This window comes from Ischnura elegans, chromosome 4 (assembly GCF_921293095.1).
Source record: "Ischnura elegans chromosome 4, ioIscEleg1.1, whole genome shotgun sequence".
Classification (NCBI taxonomy): Eukaryota; Metazoa; Arthropoda; class Insecta; order Odonata; family Coenagrionidae; genus Ischnura; species Ischnura elegans.
In genome coordinates this window covers 4,471,559-4,496,697 of record NC_060249.1, presented here as the reverse complement: position 1 = coordinate 4,496,697, position 25,139 = coordinate 4,471,559, and the positions used below count along the sequence as shown (strand labels likewise).

Genomic DNA, 25,139 nt, shown 5'->3' with positions numbered 1-25,139 from the left:
TGAAGAGCGCTGAAGGAGAGGTCGAGGGGAAGAGGACTCCCTCCCCTCCGTATTTAAAGCTACGAGCGAAGGAGCAAGGGTAGAACACGTCCGATCTTGCATGTGACGTCGTTGCCTTTAAAGCGAAGGGGCGAAGGCGCAGCAATGTGATATACGCAGTTTGCGTTGCCTGAGTTTCCAGTCCGTCTCGTCTTGTTTGAATGCGCTTATGCTACGCTTGTTTCTTCCGAAATTGTGCTGTTTGGACTATGTTGAATATTAGTAGCCTTATTTTAGCTATAAATCTTTGTGTCAATCAATTAGAGCTCAAAAAACTTGAATGCTGTAAGATATACGTCGCGTCAGGTCTAATTCTTTTTAGAACCTCGTGCGTGTCATACAATTGCTGAAAGATATCGAGATATCTTCCAGCTCAGAAGGTGACTCACGTAGCATTTGACCTCCAGAAACTCGGGGAATTGAATCTGGTAGACCGAAAAAGGTCAGTTGGTGGAATGGGGTAGGGATGAAACACGTTTCCATTGTTCCCCTGTAACTTGATATTTTCCTGTGGAGTCTCGGAAAGGAAAAAAACGGCAGAGGCATTAGCTGATGGAGAGCCGAGTGTAGTTCCGTTAGGCCCCTTGCACACACACCGATTTTGGACGGCCGGTAAAATATTGGCCGATATTTTACCGGCGAAGCGATGCTTGCACACACGCCGGATTTTTACCGGTCAAACGATACGTTTGCTAAGTTTTTGAGCCGGCGTCGGCGATCCACAGTGACAATAGCCGGCAGCTAACCGGCATTTTGCCGGTGCCGGCGTGTGGTCGGTACGTGTGCAAGCTCCAATGCTCTCCCATTGTTCACTATTGGAATGTGGACGGCCGATATTTTACCGGCCGTCCAAAATCGGTGCGTGTGCAAGGGGCCTTAAATCTACGACGTGGTTATTATCCTACGGCGCTTAGATTGCCCCGATTGTTGTTCAATCTCTTGGGAAAGCTCATGCCATTTGCCTGTCGTGTTTTGCCTTAAACTTTTCCACGGCTGCAATTCTATTGCAATACTCCTGCGAGAGCTTTTAAACAAAATTGTTCGTGGGTAGGACAAGCAACGTAGAGGGATGGCGTATGCAAAGAGAGGATCGGAACTCTTTCTACTCCCTCTTATGCCGCCGCAGTTATCAAAATTTCCTCTTTCAAATAGTACTGAAAGAGTACATTTCGATAACTGTCGAAATTCCAGGCATATGTCTGCAACACCGCACGATAGGATAAAAAAATGTCGCAAAATTTTTTTCTTTATAGCTTCGATCCTCAAAATAGGGGTGCGCCTCTTACACAAGCTTATTCGGTAGTCATTAGGGAATTTGAATAGGGAATTTTGCTCCCTACATGACTTTTTCTTCTGTAACTGCCAGCAATGTTGCCCAAATGTAGAGCAAAAGTATGTATTGGTGCAAAGCAAAACTAAAATTTCCCTGCGTCTGTATATTCTGCTGTTATTTTGAAGGCAGTTTCAAGTTTAAACTGCTTTTATGTGGCATGTGAAGCCCATGGCACCTGTGTGAAAACCTGTTATTGTCATTAGTGAGTCCATTTTGACAAACTGTAGTGAGGAAGGGGTGTGGGAGTGTGTGACATTGTCTTTAGGGTTTCCATTGAGAACACTTGACGCCAACTACTTGTCCTTTGTTTCAATGACATTAATGCAGATGAACAACTTAAAATACACCTCATTGGGTAGGCCTCCCTTCTGACCCTGCACGCCATTTAAGGCTGAGAGTGGAGGGGAACTGGCCCACCTCACAACCTCCACCTTCCACTCACTTCCCACTCTTTTCCCTCTCGTTTTGAGCATTTTGGTGCCAGGAACATATAACAGAGCTCTCTGAAATGTCAGAGTGTTCCATTATGATGCAGAAGTAGGCCTGAGTACATATTCTTCCCTCGTGAATTAGAAGATGAGGCAAAAGTGACAAGTTAGAAATGTGCAGTCGAGATAAAAAGTAAGTATAGCGTGGCATTAGTTCTGTGGTTGCCATTTTCAACTTGAGTGCATGTGGTTTTTGTCAGTATTGTAGACACATATTTTCTGGATTTTTGACTTGCTCCGCTTGGATCTATTGCTCTCTCTGTGAGCTTATTCTTTGTAATCAATGCACTCTATTTTGGTAAAAAACAGGACCTTAGGTAGCACGATGTGTTTGGGGGAAGGGGCTGATTTGTGGGGTTCAGGGGGGATGGAACTGGAAAAGATGTGAAAATTTTTATCTCTAGAAATCATATTTTATACAGTAGACTCTCGTTATTACGAAGTTCACGGATCTGAAAAACCGGAGGTTAGTAATAACGAAATTCGTATGAACGTTTATTTTAGGAATCATCGGAAGAAATAAAAACATACTTCATCAAAATTTCTTCTCTCTTCAATCTCCCGCGCTTATAATCTTCAGAGTCAAGTGTATAATATACACGATTAAATTATTTATAAGCAAGTCCTCTATACACGAGAATGATGCGTTCCGAGACCTTGCTCGTAAGTTGATAAACCTATACAAGGCATCGATGTGAGTGGTTATCCTGCAGAATGCAACACTATGAATGAACTGATCTAGCTTGCGATGTTGCCGGAGCCAAAAAAAATGCTGACTGCTGGATGAAAGAATGGACAAAACGCAGAACAGTTCCTGACTTCACACCGGATTAAATGATTCTTTATTCAGATTATGCCCAAAGTGCAAATTTTTCTACGCCACGTCATGTCACATCCGCAAACTCCAAAGATGCCTAATTTGAAATTTCGGACGCACTTGAATTTTTGGAATGTTCGTTCTTCTGAAAGCTCGTAAATCCAATGTGCGTAGTAAGAGGACTAACTGTACGTCCAATTAACAAGCGTTAATGAGTGGGTCACCATAATTCCACAGGAATGAAGCTTATTACATGATGTTGCGTACATATTGAAGTATCTTCTATTGCAGAAAGAACCAAAATTGACAGTCTTGGGCTCAGTACAAGAAGAGAACTTAAACGTAGATCAATGATGATAACATAGCGTAGTGTAAATCCACCTAAATGCAGTTTCTTTTTTGCGGAACTTAGTATTAAAGTTCATTTTGAAACCGCTGGGACTGAGGTACGTAATTTTGTAATAGCGAAAATTTTGTAGTAACGTTTTTTTTATTATAGATTGGATAGGCCTTTACATCGGGACCCAAGGAATTTCTTCGTAATAACGAGAACTTTGTAATAACGTTGTTCGTATTAACAATAGTCTGCTGTACTATTTTGGCACTTAAAAATACTCTATTGATGGGTCGTCAGAAAGCTGTTTTGCTAAAACACATTGGTGGAGTAGAATAAAATATTTTTATATTTTTATGCTAAAATTAATTGGTTTTGGGAGATGCATGTGCCCCCTTTGACCATGTCACTGGTAATAATGGAGTATTTGTATTATTTTTAGAAACTGCAGCAAAATAATACTTGCGCAATTAAAACTCCTCGTCAAAATTTTGCCCCTTTATATATATACTAGCTGACCCGGCGAACTTCGTACCGCCTAACAATCAATGAACTTACAGTTTACTTACACCATTTATAAATCAAGAGCGGCTGTATCGTTTTTAATCATGTTTAATTTATTATAATAAAATAAGGATACAAAGTCAATAAAACTACGTAAATGAGTACCAAAATTGCTTGTCAGAAAGACATTTTCTTTATTGAATCTACATAGGGTGAATCGGAGCACGTTTACGCGGATTTTTTTCAACAAATTTTCTTACGTTTTAGCTTAAGAAATTTTGGGCATTGTGGTTTAATAAAGCAGTTCATGAAATAAAAATTATACGCATTCAGTTGTTGGCTATTTGCGTTATTAGCTGTAAAAAAATGTTTTTAGGTCCAAGTCTGTTGCATACACTTGGCCCATTCAGGGGGCAGGTTGACACGACCCCAGACCGACGCTTGACTGATGCTCAAAATCGTGCAAGAAAAGCCCCTATGAAGCAGCATTCGCATTAAATGACTTATGGCGCGCCAGTTTTAGTATCTCTGTTTGGAAAAAATGCACTGCGTAAACGTACTGCATGCGTAAACGCACCACGGTGAGCCCTACACATTCGGGTTTAATGTCTTGCGTCAAGCACCTTCTGAGAAACAACAGTTTTTGTTTTGTTATCAGGTGCAAGATGAAGCGGATGAAGCTAAATAAATATAGCGAAGCAAAGCAGTGACGCAGCGAGGGGAGGTTTTGGGGGATAAACCCCCCCCCCCAAGAGCTTAGAGAATTTTTTTATGAAAGATTTTGTTATTAATATTTGGGGGACGGATGACTAACAAACAAAACATATTTAACTATTCACACAGCCACAAAACCCACTATTTTGAACCATTTATCTTAAAAAATGTCTGGGGGAAGTGCCCCCACACTTCCTGCTTACCTTAGCGAGTTTTCTATACCCTACAGACCCGTGGTATTAGCTGCGCCCAAAACCCCCTATCCTAGCTACGCACTTGAAGCGAAGGAAGAAATACAGAGGATGGATTATCGACTCGTGAACATAGCACGCTGAATTGACCATGAGAAAATCATGGGTTTTCATTAGCACATGAGCACAAACAACACAAAAACTGAAAGAATGACCATGCGATTTTTTAATCGTTATCACTAATGCAACACGAATTGTAAATTGAATACGTTTAACCTCAAAAGGGCATATGAGTTGAGATCATGGAATCTACGGAATGAGGACTTCCTAACCTTTGAATTTTCCTTTGAGTAAAGTTGCGTGAATCACATTCCTCACCAATTTTTTTAATGATCAAACACGTTCCGTTGGATAGTTATGGTTGGTTTAGGCTTCGAAAGATCATGAGCACAGAAACTTCATTTTTCTGTAAATCGTGCCTTGGTAAGCCAGGTACGTCCAAGGACTTAAAATATTCAGATAGATAGTTGGTGATTTCGTCTTCGTTTGTCACACATTTAAAAGATTCGAATCCATGCAGAGTACGAACTATTTGAATTTACATCGTTTTAGTCATCCACATCTTCGTTCTTGCTCGCTAAATCAACCATCTTTGATTCTTTTGGTGATCAATCATATTCTGGAACTCTTTGTTGATGAGCTCACCTCCCGCTGAAACTGATTTGTAATCATTCCAAGGAAATGAGTTAAAACTACTCGATTCCTCGACAGGAACACGGACATTACCGTTTGTCAACAATTGCTTGGAGATTTGTTTACAAACACGGTAGTGAAGTGTCAACTCGAGCTGGGCCACGGCTGGGCTTACAATCAGCTCGAATTAAATTTTTTAAATGTTATTTCAATTTAATTAATATTTTGAATATATTTAGTAATTAAAATGTTATATTGTTACTAAATTCATTTATTAAAGTGGTAAAAACAAAACAAATTATTTAATTTGTAGTTTTGACCGACTTATCAATTGTTGTGTTACTATAACTCCTAAAAGCATGTCCATAGGAAAGAGATGAATTTTTTTTGAGAAATTATCCTTTTTTTAATGGCCTATATGTTAACCCCGCCTAAGACGAATCCAAAGAACCAAATCTCATTGAAATCGGTGCAGCCGTTCTTGAGTTATAAGTGTTCTAACTAACACGATTTTCGACTTTCTTTTATATATATAGATTTTGCACTCATTCAGCAAAAGCAGTTAAAACGTTGTGTTTCAGATATTTAGCTAAAACAAGCAGTCTCTGTTCTCTTCATGTATTGGCATACGTAAACCTTGACATCACTCACTGCTAACTTCTTCAAACACTGTTTACACCCACTTAGTGTATTTGTTTCAGTACATATTTGGTGCATTAAGCAGTAAACATTAAGTATTGTGATTGTGCTATTCCGTGCATGGTGAAAAAACGTGACAGCCTACAGTACGAAATTAAGGCTAGGAAGAAGGGATGGAAGGAAAACTGATTCATACCAGAAGGACAATAAAAATAAATAAATACTTAAAAGCGGTTCATCGTTATGCCTTTGCTATTGTCATTATCATGCTGGTGATAGCAAGCAAATATATAACCCATGTTAACATGGCCTGTGATGTCAGAGCATGTTTTTGCTTCTTCAAGTGGATTTGAGAAATTTGCTACTTTAATTTTGTGGATAACTTAAAATTTGTTATGAAAAAAAGTTTCATGTCTAGAGTCTTAAGATGCCAAATCTTGTACATTTAATGAATGTTTTTGGAGATGCTGATGGACAGTTGGCACGATCCGGTTTGTGGACGCTTTTGTCTGTTCTGTCTGTTTGCTTTTCTATGTTGTGTGTCTGTGGTGTTTTTCTTGGTGCAGCTTGTGAATGGCTATTTTCTCTCTGTCTGCAATCATTTTTGGTATTGCTATATCTTTTGTGATAATTATCTCTTTCACTTTGGCCCCGTGTTGTTTTTGAGGAATTGTTATTGCTTGCTCTATTGTCATTCTGCTAGCAGTGGTGCTACTGTGGGGTAAAAGTATCTGAACAAGGTTTGTGTTGCCAATATCAAGAAAATCTGTTTCTCTTCTGATGGCGTGTTGCCCCCTGGCTAATTTCCCACGATGAGAAATTCAAACACTTCGACCTGAATTCTTAGAAAATTGCTGGACCATGGAAGAAATGGTAGGGTGTAGAGGGAAAATGCGGAGAAGTTTTGGCAGGTGTATCAGATAGAACATTTTAAAGTCATCAAGTGAGGACAAACTCTTTTGCCACTATTTAGAAACCAACCCCAATTAAATCTTGTCAGACAAGCTGAGGATATTGTTCACCATCTTGTATGGTGAAAAGAGAATGATGATTTGACGTGTTTGAATTTCCCTCATTTGTTTTGAAGTAGGCCATAGAATGACAAGCTATCAGAAGGGAAACCGATTTTCTCTTTGGTAAATAGTGATGGCATACACATTGTCGGTATACATTTTTCCCTCGTAGTACTTGCATTGATATGTTGCTGACTATTATTTGGTGTTTAATGTCTATGCTTTAATCACCTGAAGTGGCTAATATATTTTTTTTTTGCTTTGCTTAAAGTGAACCATATTATGATATTCTGTTTTATGCGTATGGTTTCAGTTATGGCATGAATTACTTGTAGAGATCTGCAAAATTTGCACAATGGTAATTACGCTAAATAAAACTAAGTAACTCATAGTCTATTATTGTATAGGAAGTAACAAGAAATATGTGGATTAAATGGAAGAGCATGAAATTGGCTGGGAAACTAGTATCTATAATCTCAAGGTGCAATGTTTATGCAACTCTCTTTTAAATCATTCAATGCACCATAATCAATTAAAGCTATCTTTTTCTAAATGTTGCTTCCCTAGTACAATTCGATTGTTATTCAAAAGACCTCAATGATTATTTTTTCTCACACACATTGCCTTTGTGTAATGTCAGGTCTGTAAATGAAACTGGCCGGAGTGGAGTGCTTTCTTTTGTTGAAGGTAACACATGAAAGAATCATTGCTATGCCTTAGAAAATCAAACAAATTAATATAACGTGACTGCAGAAGCAATGCTCATTCACCATGTCGTTTTACGAGGGCAGCTCTGCCAATTTGGTTTTTATACTAATCATTAATAGCATAAATCCGCAAGTTGTTGAAAGATGGAAAAATTATTATGTAGCCCAGCAGGGGCGGATCCAGGAATGTTCTCTGGGGGGGTGGAGGGGTCTCACAGATCTTTTCACAATTGAGGTTCAAAAACAAAATATAACTATTACTGTAGAACATGTTCTCTTAATTTTGATATAAAAGTTGTTAATATTAAATTAAATGATTGAGGCTCCGTAATACTCTAAATAAAACAGACATAATAATAACCGTATTAAAAATCTTGTTATTTTAAGCATCTGGTGGGGGCCCGCCTATGTAGCCCAGTTATATTGTTAAAGGAACCTCAAGATCTAATTGTTGGAATGTGAATTGCTGTAGTGAAGTTGTGCCCAATTGGTCTTTAGCGACCAATCCAATATTGCTCAATTGTATTGATGCTGATGAAATAGTTGTTGGGAAAATTACTATTTGCCTATTTGTAAAAAATATACTATTCTTAGTTGAAATAAGCATTTAAATGAAAAATTTTCTGGTAAATTTAGATGACTGGGCAAATGTTGTTTTGCCATACAAATTATTTCCAGTAAATATTTTGGAGGTCAAATCAAAAATAACTAACTTATTGTAAGTGTGTGGGGGTGTGGTATATGACTGAAAGAGGAAGATGCTGTGAACGATGTTGACCGATAAAAAATAGTAAAAATTAATTTTTTAAAATTCATTGTACATTTATTATGTTTTATTTATATAAAAGAGGGTGTCTGTTTGTCAACCAAAGTTAGTTCGTAGTTGCATCTCATGCTCCCAAATCACATACTGCTACTTTTGGTTTTGTCCGACGCGTCCTTTGCGTCCTTATTTCAATAACCATTATAGTTACGTCACGCCATGCAACTTCGTCGGTTCCTTATCCTGCTGGGTAGGCAAAACCCTTGACACGATCTGGTAAAACTTAACTAAAAGGATTCTCCTCTTACCTATTAATACTCTTGGGGCAAAACTTTTCCCTGGAGCATCCGTAAGTTCATCCCGTGCGCGATAGATAGAAATCATTTTTTCCATTCAAAAAAGGCTATTCGGGCTTCCAGCCGGGTGGTCTCCCTCCATTCTGACACAGCAGACGACTTAGACGAGTTAACCTGGCTTTAGAATGTAAAGAACTCCCATTGAAAATTGCCTGTCTTGAGCAGAATGGAGGGAGACCACCCGGCTGGAAGCCCGAATAGCCTTTTTTGAACATATTCGCCGGGAAAGCATCAGATTTTACTTCATTTTTTCCATTGTTTGCAGTTACATCGGTATACCATCATCAGACCTGCTTTGTTTTTCTACCTATAAATCCTGCCACGTGACCATGAATTCCCAGTTCAAAGTTTCCCACTTTTCTGGGAACTATACTTCCCGATCAACACCGGATGGCCTGCTAGTAATCAGTTAATTTCTAATGATATCCCTATCACAAAGTATGACAAAAAAAAATATTATCAGTCTTTTTTTTCAATGGAGTGTACGAGATTTTTAGTAAATCTATCTTTAGCCAAAACAAACAAACTGGATTGTTTACCCACGCGTGAACATGCCACCTATAATTGTCTGTATGAAGAACACAGTGTGCCTCAAAGCCACAAAAAGGCATTGTTTAGCCTTGAGACTTGTCATTGTGAATGCCAATTAAATTGGAAATTGAACCCGTTTGTATTCAATTGGCACATCAGTCAGAATAATAGGGATTCGTGGTAGCAATACATCTCCTTGGAACATGCCATTCATAATTTGTGATGATAGATAGAAATTTCAAACGACATGAACTATACTCTAAACTATATTAGGGAGGAGAAATTAATGTTAGAGAAAATGCACTATCAGGTGATTAGTAAGCAAACTATTGAGAGTGGACTGTTACCTATTTGCATATTGGGCTGTCACAAAGCACAGTTTTTACTTCGAATGGTTGTCATAATGAACCCTCTATTAGTTGAATTTTATTCATTCTCTCTGTTATCATATCAAAAGTAGTTATAATCTTTACCGTAATTTTGGATCCATTTGATATGCTTGGTAGGTCATGGCGTACACGCTGGTGGAAGTTTTGGATTGGGAGCCCCAGCATTGGACCCATCTTTCCCGATGAATCCTGTCAAATGTGAACCAGTTGGTAAGTCATTTTCTATAAAATTTATTTTGACATAAAAATTATCCTGAATCTGATCATGTTCATCAACCTGAACCAAAAAATAGGAAATGGAATAAGTGAATGATCCAGTGCAAAGGGGGCTCCAATTTATTTTCCTAAAAGAGAACGATTCTTTTCCTCCATCCGGTACTAGTGGCTGTACAATCACGTCGTACAGCTTCTAAATTTTTAATGCCTCCATTGCCTGGGTGTAATGAATCAAGGCCATTGTATATAAGTAAATAATGTAAAAATTTCACAATATATTGTCAACAGTGTAGTGAAGATTACATTTTTGTAATTCAATATTATTTATGTTATAAATAAAAGAAATGAGGGAGCTGGATACATCATTAAGGTATTAGCTAGTGAGACATGTGTGTTTCCCACCCTTAAGAGAAGGGAGCTCATGTACAGTGGAACCTTGTTAAAGTGAGTATGGGTTATTGCAAGACACCCACCATTACGACAGATAGCCAACACACCATCAATTGACCCTATGATTGGCATGCAAAAAAAGTTTTTACGAGGCCCTTTTAGTGTTGACACTCGCCATAGCGAGAGTTCCATTGCTGGAAAACCATCACCAAGAGTTCCCATTATCTGTAATTGCTGGCGATCTGCGAGAAATGAAGTTAGTATGGAGTGCTAACTCTCAAATTCATGTGATAAACGGTCATTCCATAAATTAGTCGTTCATTTTAGTGAAAAGATTTTGGCATTAACTTTTGTAATTGCTCGATGTTCTTTTGTTTCTTGGGTGGGAGAAAGCAGTCGACAGCATACGTGCACTTATGTGAGCTGTGTGAATAGAGAGGATTTGAAGGAAGAAGACACCAGGGCTAAAAAATGCAAAACATGTGTAAGCGAGAAAAATAATAGAGCAGTATGAGAGTGGCATAATTAATTTACCTCCCATTTGCTCTACACAATTTAAAAAACAAAGAGAAGATTAGATCTGCCGTGGTGCAGGAGGGCAAACCATCACAGCAAAAGCACCTGAGGAATGCAGAACATGAAGAGTTACGAGGTGATTTGTTTGGGTGGTTTTGCCCACTTCAATCTGCGGGAATTCCTGAGAAAGAGGTTATGCTTAGAACTTAAGCGGAGTATTTCAGTGATAGGTTGAGAATCGAGAAATTCAAGTGTTTGGAAGGTTGGTTATATTAATTTAAAGCACGGAAGCTTTATCTCCTTTCATAGTTGCTGGTGATGCCTGTAGTGTAAACCCGAAGCTGTGGAAGAAAGGACTCCTATCCTAGCGGAATATCTTAAGAAGTATTTCCCCCGTGATACAACGCAGATGAAACGGAACTCTTTTACAACCTACTCCTCGACAGAATGGGGTGTTTCTAGCAATGATGCTTCTAGCAGGAGCTTCTAATGTGCTGTTAGCGATGACACATTTGAAAATCTGGTGCTGCACTTTTAGTTTATTTAACTCTAAAAATTCTGTATTGTTTTTCTTGATTCGCAGTCATAATTGAGAGTATTAAATCAATGAATTCATACTACATAGTAAGTTTTGTTGGCCTTAGGGTCCATCAGATGCTTATGCTTTTTCATTTCTTTGTTGCATGTATTACCCATGCATGTTATATTAGTCACAGTTTCTTGCATTTTGTTTTTGTTTTACTTGAGGGACGCCAGCATAATATCTGTGTTATATTTTTTGTGAAATAATATCAAGTTAATTTCTTTTCTTGTATTACCAATTTTAATTCTAATAATTTTAATTGCAGTGCCATGGATAAGCTCAGTGTATTATTTCAATGACGTCGCGATCATAAAACTGAAAGTAAAACTATTTTTTTTAAACTATGGGAATGTTTATGACATCATTATGCATGCTTAGCAGATTTTTTAGTGTAGATAATAGAGATATTACATTGTGCGATTGAAAATGTCTTTCGAGGTATGATTGTTTTACCACCTTCCACCGTTTTTGTCCGAAGAAATAAAATGCGATACGTTTTTTTAAATTACTTCCGCAAAATGTACAGGAACAATAAACCTACACCAATGGAAGCATTTGATGCATTATATTACCTCGATACAGTTTTATCAGTAATTGTTTGAATTTTCAGTGGAAAATACCAAAGTCCACACAATCGCACAAATGCACTAAGTGTAGAAAAGTGGCTTCCTCGGTTGTGCATTGGGATAATGATTGATAAAGCAATGATTTGCATGATTTTTATTCAGTACGGCATTTATAAATTGAATGGCTAGTTGGTTATTAAGGTAAGGAAATTTAGTGTTGCAAAATAATCGCTTTTAGTCTGGATTCATGCTAAAGTTTGTTGGATAGAAACGCCTCCATTGCCCCACCAATCCTGTTCCCATTCAAATGTTGACTATAGGTTTATTGGCTCTTATTTGCTCCACCTCAGGTTAAGCAACAATTCACTATAGCAAGTGTTTATTAGATCACGGTGGGGTCTCGTTTTATCGAGGTTGCACTGTATTCCTTGTGGAATAAACTACTGCAGCTCAAGATCTGTTTGGAAAATAGCATAGCCAATCTCCAGGGGAACTGTATGGGATTTAATTTCAGGTTCTTTAGGCATTGTACTGAAGCTGAAGATTATGATATTTTACTGATCCATTGACATTTTGACAGAGCCTGTGGTGATATTGTTCAAGCACAAAAAAGTGGCCCAACATTTTATATTGACGTTTTTCCCCAAACTGATGCATTTTATTAACTCTTAGGTACTTTGAAAGCTTATATTAGAATTAATTTATTGAGAGAAAGCAGAGGAAATTGTGATGGATATTTGATTTTTTGGAGATTTTAGAATATTTTTTCAAGATACTTAAAAAAGACTGAAAAAGCTACCTAAATAATGTTGAAACAAAAATTTCTCACCTTTTATTCGAAAAATATTTAGTGAAATACATTTATTAAACAGTTTTTAACTAACCCTAGCAAAAAATTATTATTCCTTCATTTCATCCTGAATGGAGGAAAACAGTTAAGAAATCGAGAATTTCTGCGTATTTGCATTAAAATCCAAATTTCTTTTGTCTGTTTAGAGTGTACACATCCAGAGAACACACCTATTTTCAGTTCAGGAATCACGTGCACTCAAACCTAGGGTCTAGCCGGTTAAGATGGTGAAAAGTGCCCCCCGATATTTTGAAAAATAAAATATATACACTTAAAGTGCATAAAAAATTGTATGTTTCCCCAAATTTTCAGGCCTTAGCAATAGAAATTAACCCCAAAAAAAATTGAAACACGATTTTTCGTTTTTTAGCCATATCTCCAGTTTTTATTTTTATAAAATTGTTTTCTTGATATTTTTAATGGCTGTAACTTATTGAAAAAATAACTTTTAACATTAAAATTGGTCAATTTGTAAATCGTTCATATGGATGTACAACATAAATTATTTTTGAGAAATAATGCCAAATGGTGATCAGGAGCACTTTTCATGTGGTACTGCATAGATTTGAATGGAATGGCTCCACATATTTAACGTTGGAAATTTCTGTTAGTGTGGTTTCATTGGAGGTGATATGGGTGGTCTGAGATTACAACGTTCAGTTTCCTGTAAAAAATGGGATTAATTGATGAATTAACCTCATTGTCATGCACTCTCTCCTATGAACCTACTGTCTTTGTTTAAATAGTCTATACCATTTCATTGCCATAGTGTACAAAAATAGGGTGAACCGGAGTTTAAGCCCCTTGTCACATTGGCGGCGGTTTCTAGAACTATTTAGGAAAAATAAAATATATAAATATAATAATATATATATTTAATATAAAATATCTATCCACGTAAGATCCCCCGGGCAGGTTGGGTAGGATGGGTTGCACTGAAAGGAACGGGAAATCGTTTTATCAATGGTTTCGATAATGTTTTTTCGCAATAAATAGTTTCTGAAACCTTGCGACAAGGGGCTTAAACTCCGGTCGCGCCCAAAAATATTCCAATAAACATCTCTTCCATTCCTAACTATCCAGTTCAAAGCCATATTGAAGAAAATGATTATCCAAAAATGTTATTACAGTGTAAGTTAATTTCTGGCCGTTGGTTTTTATCAATTTTTTGCACATTTTTCTTACTTTAAGAGGCTTACTCCTATTTACAGTTTGTATTGCAGGTTCATTTTATTTAAAGTTGTATTTTCTGGATGAAACTCATTTATGATGACTTTAATGCACTATTATTATTATAATGAAGGCCACAGCCATTAGACTTACATTAGAAGTAATGCCATCACTTTTTTCAGCGGGCTAACTGCAAGCTTAATTGTTTTTCCATGGAAGTAATGGATGTATATGATCCACTTGGTATTAAAATCATCTTAATCGAAAGTAACTATCAACATAGTGGTCTTCTGGTCCACTCTTATTCAAGTCCTCTGTTTTGGTGAAATGTTCACAGTTGTTATTTATCATTATGGTAACCATGGCAAATATTTCTTCCTATGAATTGACACCTTTCTCACTGTTCATGTGAGTGCTTATCTGTGTACTTGGGGGAAAAAATCTCCCCTAAGTTTTAATCTTGATTTATTTGAAACTAACTGTTATTTAATAGACTTGATGGTAATGAAAGGTATTTCAAAACTTTTATCAGTTCCCAAAGTTCGATGTGAATTTTTTTTCTTAAATAATAGTCTTGTACTCAAAGGACCTTCAGCTTCATTATGTCTTACTTAGAAATTATTCGGGTGAGAAAATTTAGCTGTAGCTGTAGAAAAGAAGTGTCATTTAAACTTGTTCATTTGTCAGAGTTCAATAGCTCACCTCTACCAATGATGTCTACAATCCAGGCCTAAGTCTTCACAAAACTGAACTATGGTGTAGTTGCAAGGGCTTGAGCGATGAGTGATTTCTCAGCAAAAAGTTTATGCCTTACTGAAGTCAATCCTGACATAAAATGTTGCTCTTTGGAAATAATATAAACCATCACAATTAAAAAATTTTAAGAACCACCGTCGAAGGTGCAAAGATTAGTTCTGATGTTACAAGCCCTCTTAGTATGGGTTATGTTTATGTTAATGTTATTGAATACATGGTAACTGTGATGACAACGATGATGTGTGATGATGAAGTGCTTTGGGCATTAATTTCATTTATTTTTGTGCTACTTTGTCATAAAAGTACGAGGCATTGTTTCAAGCCCTTCATACCCTCACAGGCATTAGTGGTCGTAGGGACCACCCATTGAACTCCTGATTGTGCCCTGGGATCATTTGCTGGAAAATTGGACAGCCCATTCAGCTCTTGTATTTCTCGATTATTTTCAGGAATCATAAGGATATATGGGTTACACCTGGGATTTCTGGGGGTGCCTCTCAGTTTATGGCAGAGTATGGTAATAAAAAGGAGCTGTCTAATGTTTTCGTAGGCAATTGTAAAGCATCACAAATTCTTTGAAAAAAAAAGCCCTTTTTTCTGGAATTGTGTGTTACAGATAACAGTGTGTTAGCACCAAGACAATTAAAAAACTTATACCCATGCTGCATAATTTTGCTCTAGGGAACGCCAGAAAACTACCCCCAATGTTGCATATAACTGTGGTGAAAAATAGCCAACCTAAGCCACACTACATAAATTTTAATCTGGCCCTGTGGAACATCAACCTTCCCAGTCAGCACTAAAGATAATTTACTCCATTTTTACCCTTATTTTACACATGTAAAATTATGGTAAAAGATGGCAAACCTGCGTGTAAATGGGTAAAATATCTGTAAATTTAAGTGGTAAAATTTGGGTCATTTGGTGGTAAAATTCATACTTTTTCATGGGAAAACTTCCCGAAACGACCTCAGAACCATCTATAGAGCTTGAAAAGAAACATGACGCCACCCCCCCTGTCGACCAGTTCTTTTGTGTGAACTTACTTATTGACTTATGTGTTATAGGAATTACTGCATGATAATAAACAAAATCGACATTGACATTGAAGAATAACTGTTTATTGAACAACGAAAAGTTACTAAATATACAAATACGACATCTACATAAGGAAACAACTACTTGGTGAAATAGAAATAATCACAAAAATAAAACCTACATTCATGAGGACACACACACACGTTGAAAGAGAAATGGCCGAAATAAATAACAGCCATTTTTTAAGAGGTATTGCAGATTTGATTTTTTTTACATACTACGTTAGACTTGGAACTATTTTTCTTCTGTTGAGCACTCGGTGACAACAGCTTTCACACTGAACGCCTCAGGGCATGATTACAAGGAAACAAATTCACCCAAATGAGAATCCAAAAGACAAAGTGCTTTTCCAAATTTTTTTTACCTGAAATTTTCAATCAAATCACTGTAATATAAAGAGTGCTATACTTTACCAGAGGTTGAGGGAACCTAATTACAATTATGAAGGTCATTAAAAAGTATTGTCTCACCATGGCATCACAACGGAAGGTGATGCAGCTCTCTCGTTAAATTTTCCACTGAATTAAATTTTACTATTATATCAGGTAACTTAGTTTAGTTTACTTAATGCTCCAGTGATAGTTAGAAATTATAATTGCCGGGCACATTATGTACTTCGGCACTTAAAGTCGCATTCATGTTCCTCCTTCATTATTTATTTGTTTATTTGTCCACTCGTAGCCAATGTTACGGTCAGTTACAGTCCACTATTAGCGAATCGCAGTTGAGGATCCAATGTTGCCAACCGTCAAGATGTGAATTCGATCTTTCATACTAATATTTTAGCAGAAATAATTATCTGATGAAAATTAGTATTCTTCTCTATGTATTTAAGAAAATAATAAGGAAATTTTTAATTTCACCATGTTACGCCAACCACCATCGCATTTAATAAATTTCTGTTAATGACCACAGCCTTTCAATGATAGCGTATTTATAATGTGAAACTATTTGTGAAATGAAATCGAAAATAATTTGAAAAATATCACTACAGTGTTGCTGTGGATATATTGAACTTTACTTTTTCTTTTTTAAACTTTTCTCAACCTCATATTATTAAGTAAATGCCTCACTATATATTTTTTATACTTCAATGTTGGCAATTCTGCATGTGAGTGATTAAGTGGTGAATAAAGGGTAAATATGGCAAGGGTAAATTTGGCCCAAAGTATCAAAATAATTTCCATAATATCTTATGTGCTGACTTGGTTGATTCTATTTGAATTGATGCAGTTTTCCCCTATCAATAGTGATAAATGTGTTAACCACAGAATATCTGTTTCAAAGGTATGACGACCACTCGAATGGTCACTAGGAATCCACATGGATGCTTGAAAGTTGAAAATGTAAAGTAAAACCTACTTAGAATTAACATGGATCAATCATTGTGATTGTAATTGGCTGGGAGGCAACTTTCGTTTAATTTTCTGTTGAGTCAAAAACATTAAATTAACTGGCAAAGTTGTAGGAAAATGACGTCTTGAGGGCAATTCTCAAACATCATTAACACCATTATTTAACTATTCGAAGCACTAGCCTGGGTCTTAGGCTTCGTGGATCTCAGTTGGACTTAAGTTGATTGTCTTAGATGGCTACTGATCACAGCAGTGGCATATATAGGTTGTCGTTTTGCAGCTAAAACGCTAAAAATTCTAAGGAAACAATAGATCTTAGTTAAAATCAATTGATGCTTTGTTTTCCAAATAAAAAAATTTTTCAATCACTAATCTGTTTTTTTTATGTTTGTAATTAGGCCAGTCAATTGTCATTAACAAGTGATCCATTGTTATGGCCATTTATGTACGGCATAATAGGTTTGTTACTTGGGTGACTTGTGTAGATTTTTGCGTTATGTTTTTGAATCTTACAATTGTATCTTGATTTTTCCAAAGTAAATAATTCTAACCCATTTAAAAAGACAGGGAAAACATAAGAGGAGCAATTTGCAAGGCTTCGATCATAGGTATGTATGTCTATTTCAACTGCTTTGGCCATTGGTAAGCTAGGACTTATATTTTGTAAAGTTATGAGAGAATTATTGTTCAGAGGATTAAGCATTGCCTTTAGTATTTCAGAATCATTTTTACTGTACACCTAAGCCTTGATACTAGAGATGTGCAAATAGTATCCGCCAATACCTCGAATACTTTGAATTTCGCGTCATACACTGTCGCACGCAAGTCGTTGGTAGTTGACTCGGAAAAATGTAGAGAACTGTGGTCGTTTGGTCCACGCAGTGCCGTTTTAGGCAAGTTGATGAATTACATTAAATTCGTGGATCAGAGGAGTGAAAAGAGTTCGATGTGGGGAACCGAAAATGATCGGGTGAAAAAATCCGAAAATTCCAGATTCCCCCCACCAGGAGATCCTCAGTGCCTTGGGAAAGAAATTATGTATCACAATTCCCAAAATCCGCTACCCCCTCCATCCATCAGCCCTCGGCCCCTCCTCCGACCCTTCCCTCCTCTCAGAAATCAAACAAAAGGCCCCAGCTCCCGCGAGGTTCGTATAACGAAGACCATAAATCAAAAGCTTCAAAAGAAAATATCAAGTAACAGGAGAATAATAGAATCGTGTTTCACCCTTCCTGCTTTCTCCCACACTGACCTTTTTCTGCCTACCTGCTTCGAAGTTCGCCATTTCTGGAGGTCAACTGCTGCATGAGTCATCTATTAGCACAAAAGGTGTCTAACGATGACTATCGGCTACTGATATTATACCTTCTTTGGATTGAAATATTAGTAATGTGTGCATAATTCAAAAAAAGAATAAGACCAAACACGACGTATTTCTGACTTTATTTAAGCATTTTACGCAAGGAAATAAATATCAAAATACGACGGAGACTTAGCATTCTGGCGAAACTCGATATCCTCGCAGCTGAGCTTCTCGGAAGTTGATGCGGTATTTTTTTCGAAAACATATATCAAGTTACAATTTATGAGTTACGCTATACATCTCTACTGACACAGTCACAGACAACGGGATATTTTCTCAAGATATTTGGTTTCTCCCTGATAGCAATTCGAATTCATCTTCTTATCTCGTGAGAACTTCCAAAGATGGACTGAAAATAATTGAAGAAGAAAATCCGGTGGAGAAGCGCGTGTATTTTGCAAAACGCCCTGATTGGTAGGAGTGCGATTCAAACGATCATTTTTTGATGATCAGATTGATTGATAGATTTTCAAAATGCAGTCAGAACGGTCACTTTTCGGGAGGTAGGCCCCACTTCAAGTACCTGCTCCATGGCCCAACGAAATGCATTTTAACATTTTCACCGCATGTGAGGAGAAGGTTTTCGGACATTGAACAGCAGTGAAAGGGTTAATATTTGTGTTTCGAAGTGCCTTTAGTCAAAGCTTCACGTTTGCAAGTGCATATGTATACAACACCTTAATTGAGTTTCCTATGGTTATTTCTTCAGATCAATACTGTCTGTATTGTTAATAGTCTCGCCTAAACATCTATGATTCAGTGTACATTCCACTATCTTCACCGGTGCTTTGTGTAAATTGTGGCATGGTACGGATTGCAACCATGAATATAATACCTGTGGTGTCTGGCAACCATTCATGGAAAATAAATATTTCGTACATAATGCTAAAAATAATATTTTTTTAGTAAATCGTGATAAACATGACAATTTGGGAAGTGAAATGCTGGAACTAGTTTTAAAGGTTAATGTCATATGTATGTTTCATGCGACGTTATTCATTCAATTTATCCAATTGTAATTAATCAAAGTAAGTATTTATTCACTGTCTTCAGAAAGGGATCTACAAATTTACCTATTTTATTGGCTTAACTAAATTAAATTATTAAGCCGTTAGTATCTGTAATGTGTTATTTGTGGGTGTGGAAGGAAGCTCAACATTGCATGGACTTTAATTCATCAAAGTAGGCAAGTTCCTTCATTAACAAATTGTCTTTGGTCAAGTCAATGGAGCATAGTTATTTCTTTAGCTGATTCCCGAGCACTTATTTACGTACAAAACACTCGAGAATAAAGCATACAGAAGTATATAGTATCAAATTGCAAACTCCATCGGTCAAAGAACATGGGAAGTCCCTGGCACGTGCTATGGAGCTCCCTGGGACTGTGAAATGTCCCACCTGGACATCTTCATTTGCTATTATTGGCAGTCAGGGCTCTCCATTATGTGTATAATAGCGCAAATGCATTATGTACTATGTTTTATGCTCAAGGAACTGTTACCATGACTAATTTGCTAAGTGAATGTAAACAAAGTTGATGCATACACCGTGGGCGAAATGTCTTGAAAAAATATTTTGGCTTATGTTAGATTGAGTATGAACTCCGTCCTCCCAATTTCTGGTCAGGTTTGCCAACCAGGGTGAAATGTTCGTCACTGAATAGCCACTTAAGTAGGGTTATTCTATTTGACAGTGGCCCAGTGATCATGACCTGTAACACAGTGTGCACTCGAGACATCCACTCCTTGTTCGGTTTGACCCTTGGCAAGTAATCATAATCATAATTTATTCAACATTAAACATAATACAATGTAATAGTCTTCGTCAAAGAAAAACTAAAGCTAGAATATACAATTTAGAGTATTGCTCTCCAGAAATTCATTGTAGTAGATGGCATGGTAGTGTACCTGTTCAGAAATTGGAAGATTTGAATCCCATACAAACCAAAATATTTTTCATGGCGATTTCACTCATCTCATGGACATGACTGCTCACCAAAATTTGCACTTGTTTCGTACACTTTTGTGAAAGTTTAAATGTAGCTAGCAGTGAGTGGAAATAAGGTAGTATATTTACGCCACCAAATAAGTAAGATGGCGACGTTTCATTTCTGTGAAGTTCTAAAATTTTTTAAATTAAATTGTTATCACCGAATGAGTGCAAAATATAAAGGGTTAAAAACGTAATGAGGAATTTTTGTGCTTCTAATATTTTTCCCCATTGTTTGCAAAAATTGTGCAAATACTCCACTGTGGGTGAGAGTTACCATAGCTTTAACCCTTTCACTGCTGTGGACGTACCTAGTACGTCCGCACGGCAGACTGCGGTGGACGTACTTTTTCTTCCTCCTTGCCATGCGGTCACTTTCGCCGAAGCACTTCGAAGGGACCCACTAATCAAGGACCCTTTCCTCGACGAACTCACCCACGCAGGACCGTCTCATTGGCCCGTCCAGCGGCGGCCCCACCTCCGGAAAAGTGACCGCTCTGACTGCAATTTGAAAATCAATCAATCAATCCGATCATCACAATATGATTGTCTTCATCGCACTCCTGCCAATCAAGCAATCAAGTACGTCTTTGAAACGTGTTTCTGCGATGAAAAATAATGATTTTGTTAACTTTGATATAATGGCCGTTTTCCGGTGCTCCGCAGCCACGTTTTGTTGCAAAGTTAACAAAATCGTTATTTTTTATCGCAGAGACACGGTTCAAAGACGTACTTGATTGCTTGATTGGCAGGAGTGCGATGAAAGCAATCATATTGTGATGATCGGATTGATTGATTGATTTTCAAATTGCAGTCAGAGCGGTCACTTTTCCGGAGGTAGGGACCCCGCTGGTAGGGCCGATGAGACGGTCCTGCGAGGGTGAGTTCGTCGAGGATAGGGTCGGGGATTAGCGACCCTTCGGAGGGTGTACCACACCCATCCTGGAAGTACCTGCTCCATGGGCCCAGGAAACGCATTTTAACATTTTCGCCGCATGTGAGGAGAAGGTTTCCGGAGATTGAACAGCAGTGAAAGGGTTAAACATTTTTGATCCAAAAATGCTCTTCTCAGAAAATTTTTTGTCATCAGGAGAATTGGGAAGAAAAGACATAGCTCGTAAAAAGAAGCCACCTGTTGGAAATATTAAAGAAATATATTATTGAATATGAGGAGTAGGCAAAAAAGTTTGTTCCTATTGTAATTTGTCATGCTCATCTAGTGTTCTGTTGGAGGGATAATGCTGATAAGGGGTAATGCTGCTGTAAACTTGTTAGAAATTGTTTTCAAGAGAACCCTTTCATTCAGCTGCATTGATGCTTAACCATTAGTACAGTAGGGCCCTTATTAGAAGTCTAAAAAGGGACTGAGGTTTGTAAACTTCTATGATGGGAAATCTTCTTAGGTGGGAAAGCAGGTAATATTTACATGGAATATACACTGTTACGTATATTAAATCTTTGGAAATATGTAATTGTAAAGGAATTTCAGTTAAAAGCTGCTTCTTCAGTTAATGTTGAGAGGAAACAGAGGAATCCAAAGTGGTTTGTTTGATACTTTCTCCTTAGAGCAACAGAAAATGATTCCACTTCTTTTAAACATGGAATGGTGATTTGATTTTGTGCAGCTTGGTTTATTAAAGCCGAAAATCAAGATAGATATCACAACATCAATTGAATATTCTCAACGAGAAATTTTTGCCTACTTTCTGCTAAATTGAATATAGGAAAAAATCAGCAATACCAACTTTCTTAGATGCTTGATGAAAAGCAAAAGTTATGTAAAATTCTTCCAAAACTCCTTATGTGGGAAGAATTTAATGGAAATAATTCATTTGTGTACATATTGTCAGTGAAACTTCTTGGCCAGGAAAACTTATGAAGTGGGAACTTATTATCCAGGAAATATTAGCATACAACTTATGAGCTTTAATTTAAGACTTGTTTGTGGGGAAGCTTCTTGTGTTCCTTTTTGAGGTGCAATCTCATTTCTTCTTTTCAGATCCCTCTCAATACAGATACAGCCCCGGTGCCATATCGCCCATGTATCCTGCCAACCCCAGCCCAGTGCCCCGCCTGCCGGACTACCCCACTCCAATGAGGCAGCAGTCCCCCTCCCCCATGCCGCCCCTCCGTCCCCCCCCCTCCTCGCAACAGAGACTCTCTCCCATGGGCACTATGGCGTCTCCCTTCCCAGTGTCCCTGGTAGTCGTGGGTGACCAGAACATATACAACATGCAGGCGCCAATGCGCAGGGACCCCCCTCAGGGAGGGCAGGCGTACATGGGTGCGGTTGCACAGCCATCCAACGTGTGCGCAGCCAACAACCCTTACAGCACACAGCAGCAGCAGCAGCCCAACCCACCAGCTCAAAGTGCTCCCTCGAATCCAATGCAGATGGAGGGTGGCGCCATGGGTGGGGAACAGCAGAACTTTAGCATGGAGTTGAGCCTCGGGAATCTGGACTCAGCTGATCTCTCGGGAATGGGACTGCGTCTGAGCGAGACCAACATGCTGTTTGATGCTAACCTCTCGGAAAACCTCTCGAGCCACTTGACGTTGTCAGATGCGGAGGGCATGCAGAGGGGGCAGCAATCCTGTGCGTTGCCCCAACAAATTCAACCACAGCAGCCGTTGTACGACCAGGAAATGCTCCAGCATGCGGAGGGGTTGAAAGAGAGGCGGACGGATGGCGACGGAGCTGTTGGGGGAGCAGTGTCTGTGCAGCAGAACATGACCGATAGTTTCACGAACCAAATCAAAACGACCATTGAGGATATTTGCACACTCAACGACATGTACAAAGGGACCAACAGCGATGGTGTTGATAGGAACTGATGCAAGGCAGGAAAGTACTTGTGCATTGTTTGTATGTTGTGTGTGTGTGTGAGTGAAGCCTATATATGTAATGATGGGGAAACATTTAAGGTGCAATATGTGCTCTAGAGCTGAAGGATACGTTTTTTCTATTTTTTCCCCTGAAGAAGATGCTCTCTAAGTGTGTGTACAAATGGAGGAATTTTGTAGGCTGTGTGAATAGTTTTTAGTTGATCTGATCAGTGCATCATTCAAATTTTGTTGAACTTAACAGTGTTTTTAAAGTTATATAAGTATGACCATTTTTACCGAGTACAATTTTAGGACCCTTAAATGTTGCAATATTTTGTTGTTGTCTATTATGTTTCTTTATTGAATGATTAATTAGAATTAGTTAAAAGATATATTAATATAAAATGTTTTATATGGCAACATTTGTTTCAATGCTGGTTATTGATGCTGATGTTCTGCATTATTTTTTTGATCTTCTTTTTTTTTTAGTTGGTCCTTTTCCGTTAAACATGATTTAATGCTTCATCTAAAATTTATGCTTTGATCTTTCGAGGTCAAAAAGTTTGCTTTTATTTTTTAAAGAAGTAAAGAGGACAATTAGTAAACTATTGGTGTAAATCTGAGAACTTTTGCTACTTTAAGGTGAATAAAAATCGTTTTTCATTATTACTATTTACCATGTAATATATCCCTGCTTTTTAGTCATGTAAACGTCTGGATGTGTATCCTGTGTTTTATGGAGTTAGGCAAAAATCCATTATCTGCAGAACCTGCTCTTCTATTAGGCTTAATATTTTTCAGTTCTCTTGTTTGGCAAATCTTGTGAATTCCCCTCCTGATCTTTTGGCTGATGTGTTTCTTTATTGCTGACAAAAGACATCATTTTCAATGGCTTATGGGTCTACATTGTCTTTTTTAAGAATATCTACATGTGTGGTGGCTACAAGGGCAGCTCAAGGCAAAATACTTTACTTAACAAAATACAAGGCAAAATACTTATCTGGGCAAACTGCTGTTGTGTGAACCCCCTTTTAGGGGGTTTAGCATGGAGTACCCCCCAATTAAACACGGGGCCCGGGAACCTCCCAAGGGTATTTTATTTTTTTTTACTTTAAAAAAGTGAGTTTTGAGTTTTTGCACGTGTATGCGTACCATCACCTTTTTTTGTATGCATTACAGTGTACGTTTTTCGTTATAACCCGTTATCAGAAAGTAAATGTCAGGGTTAAATGATTTTAATCCAAGTAAAAAAAAAGCACTGCAGGAACAAGTGACTTTGTAATACAAACAAAGTTTGTATGCAGTCACGTGCGCGGGTGGAAAGTTAAATACACCAACGGATGAAATTCGCCATGAAAAACACACCTGACCGGCAATCGGGAGATCCGGGTTCGAATCCCGGCTAAGTCAAATATTTTTCATGGTGAACTTCATCCGTTGGTGTATTTTATCCAAGTAGTTAAACATAGACTTATATTTAACAAAAACAAACTTAATACTAGGGATAGTGATTTATGTTTAAAAAAATTTTTCTGCCAGGGCATTTGGTTGCCCCCCCCCCCCCCCCCCCTAGTTATGTCGCCTGGGTTGCCCTTAAGCCAGCTCTAGATTGCTACAGTGCTGGGGTCCTACCCTGTGGATCTGGTGTCCTTTTATTAAGAGCAGGCTAATGGCAACAGTGGGTTTCTCCTCAACCTTACTTCCTTGGCATTCCCTCAAATCACCTCAACTATCAGTCACCTCCTCCGTATATGTACTGCCCAATCATGCTCTTTAGTTCAAGAAATTGTTTCAGGCTTGGAAGTAGTTAATCCTCATAACAAAACACTGTATTTAGTAATACTCCACTTTTAATTAATATTTAAGGACCTGGGTTTTGGCAGCTCAGTGCCATTATCTAGATGCAAGATTAAGTGAGAATTGGGTGTATAAGTATTGGTTAAAAAGTTG

At 37.8% G+C, this 25,139-nt stretch overlaps 2 protein-coding genes and 1 long non-coding RNA gene across 5 annotated transcripts in view; 1 reads left to right on the top strand and 2 right to left on the bottom strand.

The window, feature by feature from the left end:
* Nucleotides 1-9,672, bottom strand: part of LOC124157005 (E3 ubiquitin-protein ligase BRE1A) — an 82,556-nt gene extending 72,884 nt beyond the window's left edge. The window contains exon 1 of the mRNA XM_046531460.1: nucleotides 9,596-9,672. Coding sequence (XP_046387416.1) covers nucleotides 9,596-9,633 — 38 coding nt within the window. The 5' untranslated portion in view covers nucleotides 9,634-9,672. The remainder of the gene's footprint in view (nucleotides 1-9,595) is intronic.
* LOC124157004 (proto-oncogene c-Rel-like) overlaps nucleotides 1-23,855 on the top strand; it is a 52,276-nt gene extending 28,421 nt beyond the window's left edge. For all 3 annotated transcript variants that reach the window (XM_046531457.1, XM_046531458.1, XM_046531456.1), the window contains 2 exons: nucleotides 9,629-9,721; nucleotides 22,363-23,855. In XM_046531457.1, the coding sequence (XP_046387413.1) occupies nucleotides 9,629-9,721; nucleotides 22,363-23,198 (929 nt within the window). In that variant the 3' untranslated portion in view covers nucleotides 23,199-23,855. The remainder of the gene's footprint in view (nucleotides 1-9,628; nucleotides 9,722-22,362) is intronic.
* Nucleotides 13,061-14,215, bottom strand: LOC124157006. Its single transcript, XR_006864506.1, has 2 exons — nucleotides 13,956-14,215; nucleotides 13,061-13,296 (listed from the first exon to the last, which is right to left on the bottom strand). It is a non-coding gene; the product is annotated as an uncharacterized LOC124157006 (long non-coding RNA).
* Nucleotides 23,856-25,139: the final 1,284 nt, after the last annotated feature.